The sequence below is a fragment of the Haemorhous mexicanus genome, chromosome 11 (assembly GCF_027477595.1).
Source record: "Haemorhous mexicanus isolate bHaeMex1 chromosome 11, bHaeMex1.pri, whole genome shotgun sequence".
In the NCBI taxonomy this organism is placed as follows: domain Eukaryota; kingdom Metazoa; phylum Chordata; class Aves; order Passeriformes; family Fringillidae; genus Haemorhous; species Haemorhous mexicanus.
The window spans coordinates 22,993,312-23,008,793 of NC_082351.1; the positions used below are offsets into that span (position 1 = coordinate 22,993,312).

Sequence of the window (15,482 nt, forward strand, 5' to 3'; positions counted from 1 at the left end):
CTCCATTCCTCAAAATCCCACAGGAGTGTGGAGGTTGGCTGTTCCTCCTCGCTTGCTCTTTCAGCAGCCTGTGGTTCCGTGGTGTCTGTACACAAGCCAGGACCCCAGCAGACGGTGCTCTAAAATGGCCACTCGATTTCCGTTTTAAAAAGGGAGATTTCTCCACTTTCTGCTTGGAGGCTGTATCTGTAAATAAGATTTTAGGATTTCTGTCATAATTATCACCACCCGTTACCTGCTCAAGCGCAACTTGCAAGATCACACCTCTTAAAATACAGTATCTTTGGGAGCTGGCATGTGGTTGATTCATATGTGTGAAGGTGTTAGGCATCCTGACCTAAACTGAAACAATCATTTGGTGACACCCCTTCAGTGTATGCACAGCATGCACAAAAAAAGCTTTACTGGAAATGCTCCTTTCATTTGGGGCTTTTTCTCTGAAGTACGGTGGAAACTCAGTTAAAAAGCTTGAAAAGACGACAAAAATCATGTCTGTCAGCAAGAAGTAATTACTCTCATAAAAGGTATTTCTTTAGTGTGGTTCATTAGACAAAAGGCTTTTCCTTCAGCACAGGGAAATTCCTCCTGTCTGGGCTCTGCAGATGTGACAGCCAGGTCATGGCCATCGCTGCCTGACAGCCAAATTTTTCCAAAAGTGTTTGGCCTTTCTAGAGCCTGTGGTTTCTGCTGGGCTATCTGTAAATTGTTGTTGTTGTTGTTACTGTTTGTAATCTTTGTAGAGTGAAATTCCCAAGATGCTCCTTGGATACAAACTCTTCCTCTCTCTGTCCTTGTAACCACCAAGTCACAGAGTTAGTTCAGGCTTGGCTGCCTCAACCCCCAGTTATTGAGGGGTTGTTGGTCAGCCTCACCCCCTCCACAGGGAAGAAGTTCTTGAATATACCTAATCTAAGTCAGCCCTCGTTCAGGTTAAAGCCATGGGAAAACATTGTGAGAAAACATTCAGATTGTTGATACAAAGTCTTGGATTGGATATTTTATTTTTACTGTACCAGTGCTAATAAATGAACTGGGCACCCAGATTGCCCTGGGCACGTCACAGGCCCAGCAGTGTTTGGGCAGAGGGCACGTCCTGCAGTGCTCTGGCAGCTCTGCTTTGTTGGACTCTCTGGTGGGTGTCAGGAGGGGATGCTGCTGTGACTGGATTTGGGGTGTCTGTGCTGGGTTGTTCTCCTTTCCCTCCTCTCTTTTAATCACCAGCAATCAACACCATCTTCAGAGTTTACCTGAGGTGCTAAGGGCAGGTGGGAGGTATTGCAGTGGTGGGAGGGATATCTCCTGAATACTGACCACGTTCTTTAAATAGCCACACTCCTGCTCTGCCTGGAATCAAAGGCACAGCTCTGGGAGTGTTCAAAGTCACTCCGTGTGTTCTCCGTGCAGCTGCTGGAGTGATCAAAGGCAGCAGCAGCCACGGCCCCGTGTGCTCCTCAGCAGAGCGGGCAGGATATATTGCTGTTCCCATTTTAATTTGTTTTTTCAATAAATCAGCCTTCATTCCTATTCATCATGTAAAGCTGTTGGATGGCGAGCCGCTGCAGAATGCTAACTAATTTCATAATGCTCTGCATAAGGTGACCCACTTACAAGTTCATCCTTCAGTCGTGTTTAAGCTCTGGTCCTGATTTATGTAACAGCATATTGGTTTCATCAAGAGTTGTCTGATCACTCACTGTGTTGGCTCCTTCTTGACCTGTGCATGATTTGTATTCTCCTCGATTTTAGGGAGAACTTTCTGTCTCTGTGCACATATGTGCAGAAGAAGAGTAATAAACCTTCTTAAAAGTAGTCAGTGCTTTGGGTTTTTCTGTCACTTGAAGATATATTGGAGTGGGAACTACCAGGAGTTTTAAGGAGCTGCTGCAGGCAGGGCAGGAGGAACTCAGCACGAGATGTCCCTCACGGCATCGCCCTGTTTGTACATTTTTGGCCTGTGATTAACGTTGGCTTTTGCCTGTTGTGAGTTGCAGTCCCTTGGATTTGAGGGTGGGAAGGCAGGACAGTTCTTCTGTGTTTTGCCCATACCCTATTGTTTCTGCACTGATAATCAAATTATAGGGAATTCCCTTCTCCTTACTTTAATTCCTGACACTTACCTTATCTCCCTTGTCGAGAGTGAGGTGTGCTGCCCAATTGTATCAGGCTGGTGTGATTTATTGCCCTCACTTCTCTTTAAACCTGCATTTGAAGTTGGTATGAGGGACTTCACCAAGCTGAGACACTGGAGCTGCCTCACAAGTTTCCATTGCTGTGAGTTCCAGGTGACTGACAGCTAATGAAGCTCCCAGTCCTGCAGGATACCACACAATGCAGAAAGATGGAATTGTCTGGATTCAGACTGTGTGTGGAGCTACAGATGCTGTTCCTTTTCTCTTGTAGCATTCCTTCTTCTGCCGACTGACGGAAGATAAGAAATCTGAGAAGTTCTTTAAGGTTTTTTATGATCGCATGAAAGTGGCACAGCAAGAAATCAAGGCAACTGTCACAGTCAACACCAGTGACTTAGGAAACAAAAAGAAAGATGAAGACTCGGACAGAGATGTCCCCAACAGGAAAAGAGGTAATCCCCAGTCATTCCCTTTCTGAAGTGACAGGGAGTGTGTTTTGAACTCATTTCAATTGAAGCAATAATGCTCTGATCTCTGATCCCACAGAGCAAAGTTCAGAGATCAGTGGTGCCCTGGCTCAGGATTTCGAGAGCTTCATCCCCTCTTCATCCATTTGTGAGGTGGTGCTATTGAAATGAGGAAAAGTCTTTCTGAGCTGAGACTCTGCTGCCTTGTCTCGTGACAAGCTGCCCCAATCTGATCCGTAGGAACAACCCCAGGTGTGGGTTGTGGTCAGTGCCTTCTCTAACAATAAGTGAAGAAATCCTAATTTTGTTCTGAAGCAGGTCCTTTTACCATAACTCCTGCTCGTGCTAGATGTGTGTGCCCTAACTGATTAATCCCCAGGTTTGTAACCCTGCTGTGGTTGGTGTATGAGGTGCAGAGTGTGGCACGAGCCCCTCACCTACACTAAGTGTACTCACCAAGAGCTGCTGCTCATCAGCTGGGCCTGAGGGTGAAGCTGCCAGCGGACCGTGTGGACAGATTTCCTGTCCCTCCTTATCCAGCCTCCCTAAGGAAGATGTGTCCTGGTGTGTTGCAGTGAGGGAGCCCATGTCCCAGATCACAGAGGAGGTGCGGGACCAGCTGCTGGAGGCGTCGGCGGCCACGCGGAAGGCGTACAACACCTACCGGAGAGAGGCCGACCCCGAGGAGCACTACTCAGCAGGGGAGGGAGCCCAGGCTGCAGCAGACAAGAGCAAAGATGAGCTGGAGATGAGTGCTGTCATCTCCATCATGCAGCCCATCCTGCGCTTCCTGCAGCTGCTCTGTGAAAACCACAACCGGGACTTGCAGGTACTGCCTGGTTCTGGGCAGCTGTGCTCAGGGTGCCTCGTGCACTCACTGCTGCCACACCATTATCCCTAACCCAGCCCCTTTTTAAATGGATTATGTGACCAATTATTCTCTTTGGTCTTGATGTTAATCCAAAAAAAAATGTACTTACACCTTGCTGGGCTGATACGAGCAAATCCAGTTATCCAGTGGTCTTTGAAAAGTGCATCCATAAAAGGTGGTGGGATCAACAGTTTTTGGGGCTTTTAAAAAGTGTATGTTGAAATCAAGCAGGTGTGGTACTGTCAAGTTAGTGATTTGTTTTTGAGAGGGGAGGGAAAGAAAGAAAGAAAGAAAAAATCATGTTAAGATTAACTTTCAAGATTGAGTTTCCAGTAACGAGGTTCTCCTGGATTTTCTTGGATCTGTTCATGTGCCTAGCTAGAGTTGAACACCTGGTGAAGGTGTCAGGAAAGCCTCAGCTGGAGGTGAATCTGCTGAGGGACATGAAGGGCAATGAGAAGGATTTCTAGGTTGTATCCACTCAGGAGGAGATAGGCAGAGGTGGGTTTGCTGTGGAATGGGCACAGCCATTCCACAGCCTCTGGGTGACAGAGGGCGTGGAGAAGGTCAGGGAGCTCAGTGCCACCTTCAGTTTGCCCCTTACTGGTAGGACTGGCCTTCACCCAACCCTACATCCCTGAGACCCTGGTGAGGTCTGGAGCGAGGGAGTCCTATGCTTGGTGGAGAATTGGGATGGGAAGCATCTAAACAAGCTGGATGCCCCAGACTCCATTGGAATTCTGGCTCCAGTCCTGGGTTCTGAGTCCAGCAGGGAGTCTCAGAGATGACCATGGGACTGGGGCATCTGGTGGGCAAGGAGGGGCAGGGAGAGCTGGGAGAGGTCAGGCTGGAGAAGAGCAGGCTCAGGATCTCTCCCCATCTGTGCAAACACCTGATGGGGGATGTGGAGAGGACGGGCCAGGCTCTGCTCCAGCTGCCTCATGACAGGGGTTGGAGTTGGCAGTGTCCAAAGGTCCTGGCAGCCTCAGTGTCCTGTGCTGCCCTGGGACGTGTTTGTGCAATTCCAGGGAGCCCAGAGCAGGTCCCCATTACAAAGGGGCTGCAATTCAGATGATTTTTGTTCAGTGCTGCCGGGTTGGGATGGAGGAGCTGGTGAGGCACTGTACAATGTGCTAAATGCCCTCGGAAAGAGCAATAATTGCCTTGATTGCCCATTGTTCCGTGGCCGGCAGGAGCTGGGACCCTTCGTGAGAGCTTTGCAGAGCTGCCAAATCGCTTCCTCTGAGCGGGAATGCCCCGGCAGCACGTGGGATCCCAGCTGCATGGAAGCCTTCTGGGAGCATCTCTGAGTGTCCAGGTTACATACATCAGCCTTTCTCTCGTTTTGAAGGAAAAGAGCCCTTTGATGTGTGTTTTGTCAGAGGATTTTCCTGCCGCTGGCGGTGCCGTTCCGTGGCGCGGTTCCAAACCGCACGCGCAGGATCCGCTGCTGCCTTTGGCGAGGCACCCGCAGCTATAGGAGCACACTTGAATTCCAGCCAGGGCAGAAACTTGGCCTGAGCTCTTCTCTGTCCTGAACAATTCCATTTCCCAAACAGCAGGTAGTTGTAGTCAGCTCTGAGAGAAAAAGGGATTTCTCTTTGTAACAACCACAAAAGAAGGTAGAGCAGCTTTTCCAGTGTAATCCTCTTTCTGCCTGCCTGCCTCGAGGTTTGTCCTTCTGCCTCAGCCCCAAAGGGAAGGCAGAAGTGTCTGATCCTCCAAAATCTTGGTGTCTGCAGCTGGTACATGTAACTGAGCTCCCTGCAGTGGTGCCAGAGGACTCGCTGTCTGAAGGGCTCTCCCAGAATTGCACATTGCATTTGAATGAGGAGTGAGTTGGGATCACCTGCTTGGTGCAGGTGTGTGCTGGGCACCCCGAGCCTTTCCAGGCTGTTGGCAGCTGATGGGCAAACACAGGGCGGTGCCAGTCATGCTGGAGGAGCTGCTGTGCTTTGGAGGAGGAGGAGGTCTCTGGGGGCTCAGGCAGCTGCAGTGCTGTGCCCTCTGCATCAGGCAGCCCTTCCCTTCCCAGTACAGCCCCGTTTGCTCCGTGTGGATGCTGTTCCACAGCTCTCCGTGGGGCTGGAGGAGCTGCAGTACCCTCTCCAGATGAATGCAAGGACTGGGATGAGCAGTGGATGCTTCCCAGGTGTTCTGGCTGGATCTGCCTGTGGCTGCTGCTCCTGGTGCAGGGTCTGTCCCAGGGTGCACAGCCCGGGGTCATTCCCACGGGGAGCAGTAGGGTGGCACACTCAGCACTGCAGAGCTGTGTTCCCACTGTCAGGTGCTCTGGGGGACTGAAAATGAAGAGTGCACTCTGTCCTGGCTAAAACAGCAGGAGACACTCTCTGGGGCAGTTTCTCACAGTGCAGCAGGGGTTTGTTTTCTACAATTTTTTCCTTCCCCTTGTTTCAGCCTAACAATGTCCTCCTGCCTCTTGTGCCTCATTCCTCTTCTCTCCTTACTGACTGTAGATCAAGCAGCTCAGGTACAAGCTTAGCTGCAATTAGAATAAGTGCTGTGCAGCAGCCAGGGAGCATTTTTACTTCCTCACTTTGGGTATTATCCTTTCATTTTGCTTTTTTTTCCTGGAGGGGAGGCACAAGCTCCAATTTCTGTAGGATCAACCTTTTTTACATTCTGACAAGTTAATCAGAAGTCAGGATACTAAATGAGCAATCAGCTGAAATGTGCTGAATCACTGTCACCTTTAGTCTGCATTCACAGACAGCGTTTTCCTTTTTTAGCTTTGCCTTCCATTGAATCTGCAATTTCTCTCTCTGTTTGCCTTAAAAGACTCATTAGTCTGACTCAGGCAGAGACAGCCAGGGACAGTGCTGCTCTCTGGGCTGGCAGGAAAGACCCTGCTGGTTCCATACTCCATGGCTCCTGTTCCTCTGAGGGCTTTTTTACCCTGGAATTGCTGTTACCTGCTAGAATTAAGCTGAATAAGAGTTTTCCTGCTGAAACTTGAAGGAAAAACAAGTGGTAGTGGCTGGTAATCTTTGCAGCACTGCTGGGAATGCACTGGCAAACAGCATCTGAGTCACTGGGAGATTGGTTTTCATTAGCTGTCCTTCAGTTTTGGGTGGGTTTGGTGCTTTTCTTTGTTTGTAATATAGGAGAAATAACAGCAGAAAGCTGTTAAATCCACGGTGGCAAATCTGGTTTTTCATTAGAGGAGCTGCTCCTAATCAGCAGCTTCAAGCAGGAATCACAATAACGATGTGGAAAGAAATATAGAGGAGAGAATTCCATTTTAAGGCACCTTCCTTCCAGGTGTGCACTCAGGTCCCTCTTGTGCAGGTGGAGCTGCTGTGAGGCCCCAGCCAGGGAATCCAGAGAGGTCTGGGAGGAGGGAGCCTTGAGTGATGCTGGGCAGGGAAGTGCAGCAGGTGGAGTGAAGCTTCCAGGCTCCAGAGAGCTCCCCAGAGTGCCTGTGCTGTGCTGGGTGTGTCAGGCTCTAATGGATCTCTCTGTTCATGGGATGCACTGCTGGACAGCACGAGGCCAACAAGCTGCTCAGGAGAGCAGCACGTTGCAAATAAGCCCTGGAAAGAGGCTTAATCTGCTTGTACAGTGAGCCAGAGCAATCCACCATGCAGTGGAATTGGGGATGGATGAACTTAATAAATACTATCAGCCAAAGAGCATTTTGCATGTTTTTTTCCCTCCCTCATGGCTTTGACACTCTCCTCACAGAATTTCCTACGCTGCCAGAACAACAAGACAAACTACAACCTGGTGTGTGAGACACTGCAGTTCCTGGACTGCATCTGTGGGAGCACAACTGGGGGACTTGGACTGCTGGGTCTGTATATAAATGAGAAAAACGTGGCACTGATCAACCAGACACTGGAAAGTCTGACTGAGTACTGTCAGGGGCCCTGCCACGAGAACCAGGTAATGAACCCAGAGCTGGGAAATGCATCCTCCTTTCTCCCTGGGCCCCAGCTCTGCTAGCCTGCTGCTGTCTTACAACACTGCCCACCTTATTTCCCCCCACGTTGGAGGAATTTTTTTGTTTATAAATTCTCATAATCAACTTGTCTTTCTCAGGGCCCCCTCTGAGGAGCTGAAGCACTCAAAGCTGTAGAAGTATTTCTGCTTTGCTAAGATCTGGTTCATTAGACTGGACAGGGAGAGTGGGGAATTGCTGTACTTCATATAATCCCAGAATGGGTTGGGTTGGGAGGACCCTAAATCCCACCCAGTGCCACCCCTGCCATGGCAGGGACACCTCCCACTGTCCCAGGTGCTCCAAGCCCCAATGTCCAGCCTGGCCTTGGGCACTGCCAGGGATCCAGGGGCACCACAGCTGCTCTGGGCACCCTGTGCCAATTTCTACTTATTCTCTCCATTTCCTTACTAATTGAACCATAATATTGTCCTGAAAGACTGGAATGTGATTTTTCTTTCTTGTCTCTGCAAGAGAATGTGTGAGGCTGTGCATGCCAGGGAGAATTGTCAGTGTCCCTCTGCTCTCTGGGTCAGGTGGAATAAAACCCTTCAGGTGTTCTAGGTGTGGGGTTCAAGGACAGAGCAGGAATCTCTCTCTGGATTTTGAAGCCAGCAGGCTGCTGTTTGTGCAGTTTAGGTACAGACCATTCCAAGGGCAGGGCTGAAGGGTAGGCAGGAGGTTATGGAAATTCCCTTTCTTTGTGCAGACAGCACTGAAGTAGGTGTTGATTGGCACATTTATAATAAAGAAAACTCTCCCTAATCTCAGTAAAGCACTGTTCCTCCAGCCTGCAGCTTTGGCATGGAAATGCTTCATTTATCAGCTGTGGTTCTCCTGCTTCCTGAGGCCAGGGGCTCCAGCAGGACCATGGCTGAGGAGAGGAAAAGCTTGGAACAAAATGCCTTAAATCTTTTGTTGTTGCCCTGCCTGGAGCTCTGTGTGCAGTTTTCCAGCTCGGGCAGCCCACGAGGTGATGACAGAGGGGACTCTGCTGCTCTGGAGGGGTCACCAGCCCGGGCTGTGCTTGTAGTGCAGGCAATTAGTGAAGCCTGATGACTTTTCTTTGGACAGAACTGCATTGCTACCCACGAGTCCAACGGCATTGACATCATCACAGCATTAATTCTCAATGACATCAACCCTCTGGGAAAGAAGAGGATGGACCTCGTGTTGGAGCTGAAGGCAAGTGAATGCTCTGTGTGAGGCACGTTAACAGTGGGATAAAATGTGATTTTACTGTTAAAATGATGTGGGTGTTTGTTATATCCCAATAGTCATCAGTGCCCAAAAATTATACACATCAGTGAGCTGCAGGCAGTGCCCAAAGATTGTTTGTCACAGGTATTTCATCTTTTAAATGATGACATGGAGCCACCAGTTCTCACATGGGGGATGCAGGCAGTCAGCATATGCTGAGGAATCCTAAAATCACTTCCTGTAAAAAATCTAAAGCTGATGAAAACTCTGCCATTGTTGCCAAGCTTTTACATGGACAGTGGAAGTGAAATTTCTCATGTTGCAACTACTTTCCTAACACTTTATTGGTGTTGTTTAATAGGTTGACATTAAATCAACAATTCTTTATGGCTGTCCATATTAATGCTGAAATAATTAGCCCTGCTGCTGCTTTCAAAACACAAAAACACAGGAGCAGGTTCCCCTCTAGCAACAGCAGTCCCAGAGCACTCTTGCTTCAGCCTGTGCTTGAGAAATATTTCCTTTCTGACTTATTGCCCTGCCTGACACTGCAGTGTCTCCTTGTTTTCCGTTGCCCACTCACACCATTATTATGGGTAATGTGGGTTTTTTATTATTGTAAATAAAAAATGCTTTTAGACTCGATTAGCGTTATACTTCAAAATTAAATACTTTTATTGGGTTTTATTGTCAGGCATGATGGATTTTAATCTTAATTGTTCGTATTAAAGTAGTCTGGTGCCTTGTGGTGGTTTCCCATTTCCTCCCTGTGTTCCTTGGCGTGAGCAGACTGCAGAGTGACTTCAGTTAAAAGCAGCAAAGCACATCTGTGTCTTCAGCCCTGGCTGTCCCTTGATTTAATCAGCAGCATCTTCAGCAGAGCTGAGCTGCACCATTTGGGAGCTCAGAGCTTGTGGTGATGCTGCAGTATCCTTAAATCAAAACAAAACAACACGAGCATGAAAACAGCAGCATGTTTAGAAATTTAAACCTTGGCTGGGGTTAATTTGATGTCTTTCAATGAGTAGGATTTGGGGAATAAACTGCTAAAATATCTGTTAAGTTGTGTAGGTCAGTAATGAGAGGAGAGGGAGGGCTTGGTGAGGTGAGGCTGTGAGAGCCCTGGGCTGGCTGGCACACTCTGCCTGCAGTGGCTGCTGCCTGTGGGACCCGTGTCCCTGCAGCCCTTCTAGCAGCACAGTGGTGCCACTCAGGCTGGGTACACTCAATTTTTGGCTCGTGGCAGTGATTCCATTGCTTTTCCCTGCCCTCAGAACAATGCTTCCAAGCTGCTCCTGGCCATCATGGAGAGCAGGCACGACAGTGAGAACGCAGAGAGGATTCTCTACAACATGAGGCCCAAGGAGCTGGTGAGTCCTGGGACCCCTCCCCAGCTCCTGGCTCTTCATTTGCCCAGGAGACAGAGAAGTGACCACCCTTGTGGCCCCAGAGCTGTCCAGTGAGCCCTGGCAGGGTTTTGGGGCTGGTTCATGTGTGAGCTGGTCAGACACAAGCAGGAGATCCAGGCACCATTGACTGATCCCAGTGCTCGGGGCTGCATTGGAGCTGAGCTCAGAGCTTGATGCAGGTGCAGAGAGGGTGGCCTGGAATGTGTTACCTTCAGGGAAACCTGAGGTTCACTTGGGTGAGCCAGTGAGCTGGGCTGGAGCTGAGTTCAGTTTATGCTGACCTATCCACTGAGCTCCCTTTGAATGTCCCTGCTCTGCTCCATTCCCATCCAGGGCTGTGCTGCCCTCAGCAGCTTCCACCCTTTGCCTGAACCCTCTCTCCTTGCCTGTCTCCTTCTCCAGGTGGAAGTGATCAAGAAGGCTTATCTGCAGGGAGAAGTGGAGTTTGAGGATGGAGAGAACGGGGAGGATGTTGCTGCATCTCCGAGGAACGTGGGACACAACATTTATATCTTGGCTCATCAGGTAGAGTTCCCCCACGAGTCCCAAACTGGGAAAAGCCACTCTGCTTCTCCCTGGAACTGTTTTCATGGCTCATCACTGAGGCAGACTCACTGCACATTCTCCTGTTATCAGAGCAAATCCTAATTTTAATCAGAAACAAAAATAGTTTAATACAAGAAAATTTTGGGAATTTTCTTTTATCGTGGGAAGCAGGCAGGCTCTGGACTGAGTTCCTGAGGACACGTGGCTCAATTCCTGGCAGCACTCAGCAGCAGTGTATTATTTTTCAGCTGTATCAAAGGTTACTTTATACTCCCAAAGAAATTCTGCTCACAGATCAATTAAAGTGTAATCAGAAATCTCGGTCCTTGCCACATTCTCTCTCTGCTGGAGCCAAGCAGAGCCATTGTGTTGATACAATGTGAGTTTGAAAGGCAAAAAACCAAAGAGGAGAAAACTGTGTCTAAATCTACCTAATATATTGGTGCTACATCTCTCACTGCGTTAGAGACTTCTTGTTCCTCCAGCATCAGAGCAGACAGACCCTCACTGTGCTGCAGGATGAATTTGGAGCATCCAGCAGCATTTTGGGAGCAGTGCTCTGTACATCTGCTGCTCAGTTGATGCACATTTTCTCTCTGTCCCTGCCTGGACCTTTGGGTGATGAGCACACCTTTGGGTTGGGGTGGTGTAGGACAGACTGAATGTGAATTTCTGTGTTATCAGAAAGATTCCAGGCAAAGGGTGGGAGAGGATGGGGAGAAGAGGAGTACAACACTGGCATTAAAGAAATACATATTTGAATCATTCTGACTTGCTCCCAAAATAGAGCTGCAGGGTGTCTGGTTGGAACAGAACAAGCCTTCTGTCAACTTTGCCCTTTCCTAGCAGCTGACTGCGTACTATTTCTTTTTTTATGCCAAAAATCAGAAATTTAATATCACAGAGAGACATCTGGTGTCTCCCACTCCCTGTGCATTCCTTTATTTTAGTTGGCTCGTCACAACAAAGAGCTGCAGAACATGCTGAAGCCAGGGGGTCAGATCGAGGGGGACGAGGCGCTGGAGTTCTACGCCAAGCACACGGCCCAGATCGAGGTAGGGAACCCCGGGCTGAGCCCGGAGAGGGCAGCCCCAGGGCAGTATTCATGGTGCTGCCAGGGCTCTGCCTGCCTGTGTGTGGACTGTTGTCTCTGCTACAGAGCATGCAGAGAGAGTTATTTATTTAATTCCCTGGCAGTGGCGGGGGGAGCTATTCCTGAGCTGTCATGTGTGGGCTCGGGGATGGAGCTGAGCAGAGCTCTCTTGGCAGCAGGAAGTGTGGCTTCACTTCTGTTACATTTTGGCCGGTGCTGTTGCTGAATCCAGAAAGTTTGTGATAGCTTTTTGCCACTCTTTCTGGATTCAAATGACAGTTTGGCCTCGTGTGCCATCTAAGAGCTTTATAAAAGTAAAATGTTCACAGATCTGGAGATGTCCTGGAGGAGCTGTGGCTTCCCTATCCCTGGAGGTGTCCCAGGCCAGGTTGGACAGAGCTTGGAGCAGCCTGGGACACTGGAAGGTGTCCTTGCCCATGGCAGGGGTGGCACTGGATGGGCTTTAAGGTCCTTCCAGCCCAAACCAGTCCATGGTTCTGTGACTTCCCAAAATTCTGTAGTAAGCAATACAGATGTAACTGTTATTCCTTGTACTTGCCCAAATTTGGCTCAAATTTGCCAACGTTCTTGAATTGGGCCACCACATTGCTCTGAACTCAATCCCATCTTTGATGTGGGGCTCTCTGGGCCCCTTGGAAATCCCAGCTAAGACCAGTACTGCCAGAATAAGACCCCTGCATAGAAATTACAGTCCTGGAGCTAACTGTAAGCCTGCTCTGAAAGGTAAATTAAATACAATCTGTGTCAAGCTGCTGTTCCTTGGAAATGTGTGTGCTGGTTTGAAAGGGGGAGCAAAACAGGCAGAAAGCCAAGCAATAGGAGGATTCAGAAGGGCTGACGAGGCCGCTGTGCAGATTGTCAGGTCGGACCGCACCATGGAGCAGATCGTGTTCCCCGTGCCCAGCATCTGCGAGTTCCTCACCAAGGAGTCCAAGCTGCGCATCTACTACACCACGGAGAGGGACGAGCAGGGCAGCAAGATCAACGACTTCTTCCTCAAGTCTGAGGACCTCTTCAACGAGATGAACTGGCAGAAGAAACTGCGAGGTGGGTCAGTGCTGCTCCTCGTGGGGCGGAGCGCTGAGGCTTTATTCCAGTAAAGAGAGAAGCCATAGAACATTTCCCTGAAACCTCTCCAGTTTTTGGAAGATGCAGCCTCCTTTTTATCCCAATTTCCCAGCCTCATTTCCCTTCTCTGTCCCCATGAACTAAAATACTTAAAAAATACAAACTCCCCCAATACACCTGATACTGAAAAGTTCCCTCTAATGTATAATATAACCCTCTCTTTTAATTTTTAATTCTTACAGAATTTAAGAGTTTTTCTTCCCCATTGTTTCTTTCATCTTTCAATGTCTCATTTCGTTTATCAGCAAACCTAAAGTTTATTTCTAAAAGCAAATATCTTTTTCCATTCATCAATCAGTAAAATCCTTCCCATGATTTCTTTTATCTCCCAGGACTAGTTTTATCTACCAGCAAACCCACAACTTGTTTGTATAAACAAATCCACTCTTCCTCTCAGGGTTTTGGGATTTGAAGCCTTGGCTGAGCAGCAGGTGGTTCCCCAGTGTGACCATCCTCAGGAATGGTCTGCCAGGGCTGCTCCCCTGCACGGTGCTGGGATAAAGGCAGGCTGGATGCTGGGGCAGCAGGGACCCTCTGGAGGGCATCCAGGGCACAGAGGGAAGGAGCAGAAGAGCTCATCCTTTTTGAGAGCCAGCAGGAAGGAGAGAATGTGTGGAGGAGTAGCTGAAATGAGAGGGATTCAGGGAGGACCCAGCTGAGGAGAGCAGTGCCCTGTGCTGGATGCAGGGGGGAGTAAGGCTGGGGAATGCAGCAAGGTTGGACATTGTAAAGGTTGGACTCTAAAGGTCTTTTCCAGCTGCAAAGACTCTGTAGACTTATGGCACCTCTAGGGATGGAGATGTTCAAGAACAAGTTAAAGATGGATTTCTGAGCAATTGTAAAGTAGAATTCATCCTTTTTTGGCAAGCAGACTGGCTGACAGGTTGATAAGTCCTTTCCATCCCTGTGGTGCTAAAATGTCTGAGCACAGGTGCTTTCAAGCACTGATTTTCCCTCTAAGGTTCCAACTGGCAGCTGGGAAATCCCTTAAAATTATATTTTAATTCACAGAGTGCCACCACATCCCCCAGTAAACCTTTGAGTTCATTTGCTTAATATTTTTGTTCTTGTTCACCTGAAGGCTGAGTGCTGCAGCTGAGGCTCAGTGGGCAGTGCTGAGAACTGAGCAGCAGTGACCCTGTGAAGTGTGAGCTAAGGCAGCTCCTTCCTGCTGGACTCAGCCTCTGCCATCTGAGAGCCCTGCTGCTCCCTCCCCTGCACCAGCCCCACTCCAGCTTTAGTGCAGGGACTGCTCTGGAACCCCCTCTTGGGACTGCTTCCAAAAATCTGAGAGCTCTGCAGGAAATCTGGGAGTGTGACATCCTAAACAAATTGCAATTTCAGCAGCATCCATGTATTCTGTTAGATTTTGTTGTTTGAGTCACTTTTCTTCGAGTCAGTCTCCAAGCAAGCTGTGGAGGCATCCATCATTAACAACAGGCCACAAATTAGCCAAGATCCACCTGCAGAAGTGGAGAATATTTCTATTTTTCTTTCCTTTCAAAAACTGGGATCATTTATTCTGTCTCTAATATCCAGGTCTTGTCTGTCCTGTGATTTTTTTGCATTTGTAGAGTTGTTTCTCCCATTTTCAGTAGTTTGTGTTGGAGCTGTGACCTCTGGCAGTGCTGTGTGTGCTCACGTGATGCCAGTTAGAGTCTATTCAACCCTCAAAAAGACTTCTAAAATAAAGATCCATGTACTTCTGCCTTCAGCTCATGGTGCTGGCCCATAATCTGAGCACCAGAAGTCTCTTAATTGTTAATTAAGAATGCAAATGAGCTGCCAAAGGCAGGCAGAAGCACCAGGCAGACAGAGAGTCAGTGTCCATCACCAAAGGAAGGTTTCAAATTAAACCTGGACCTTTATAATCACCCTTATAGAATCCCATATAAATAAATTAAACCTGGTTACACATTCTCCCAGTTAAAAGGAAATTGAGAACATGGAGAGATGATGTGGAATTCTTTACCCCTTTGTTAGCTGGGGGTGTTAGAGGAGGGGATTTTCTGGGGAGAGGTGGTGGCTACTGCAAGGCTCAGAACTCCTGCATGATATAAATTATTATTTAGCCCAAAGTCTGCATTTTCAGCTTCTTCCTAAATTTTACTGGGAGTTTTTTCTTTACTCTGTGATATCTAAACTGCCTCTTTCCACCAGGGCAAACCAGTCCTTTCTCTTTGAGAGCATTTTAAATGGATTTCTTTCACTGCTCTAGATTTCAGGACTCAGTTTGCTGGGCAGTCAGCCTGCAGGAGCCAAAATCAGGGGGATTTTGCCTGGATGCAGAGGGAATTACTGCAAGGCAGCTTTGTTGGGTGCACGACCACTTCAGCAAAGGAATCTTTCTGCTTTCTGCCTCTTGGTTCTGGCTGCAGGGATTATTAAAATTAGGAGTCTTTTTGAGAAGTGTTTCTGGGTACCATTAAGGATTTAAATGTGCTGTTGGTTGTACACTGAGCTCTGGGCAGATGTGCTGAGTCCTCTGCCCCCGGGGCAGAGGGAAGGCCAGGGAGCTTCACCCCCTGTTTATTCTGGGGCTGTTTTGGGCTGTTCTCAGCAGAAAGTGAATTTGCAGGTGGCACTGCCTGGTGCAGGTGAGCTGCTGGCAGCAGCAGAACACAGGGGGATGGGGCTGGAGCTCATTTTCCTCCTCC

At 48.6% G+C, this 15,482-nt stretch overlaps 1 protein-coding gene across 1 annotated transcript in view; it reads left to right on the forward strand.

Moving 5' to 3' along the window:
• Positions 1-15,482, forward strand: part of ITPR1 (inositol 1,4,5-trisphosphate receptor type 1) — a 163,560-nt gene that overhangs the window by 118,337 nt on the left and 29,741 nt on the right. Inside the window, exons 41-48 of the mRNA XM_059856856.1 lie at positions 2,401-2,581; positions 3,172-3,425; positions 7,173-7,373; positions 8,503-8,613; positions 9,903-9,998; positions 10,440-10,562; positions 11,534-11,638; positions 12,552-12,744. Coding sequence (XP_059712839.1) covers positions 2,401-2,581; positions 3,172-3,425; positions 7,173-7,373; positions 8,503-8,613; positions 9,903-9,998; positions 10,440-10,562; positions 11,534-11,638; positions 12,552-12,744 — 1,264 coding nt within the window. The remainder of the gene's footprint in view (positions 1-2,400; positions 2,582-3,171; positions 3,426-7,172; positions 7,374-8,502; positions 8,614-9,902; positions 9,999-10,439; positions 10,563-11,533; positions 11,639-12,551; positions 12,745-15,482) is intronic.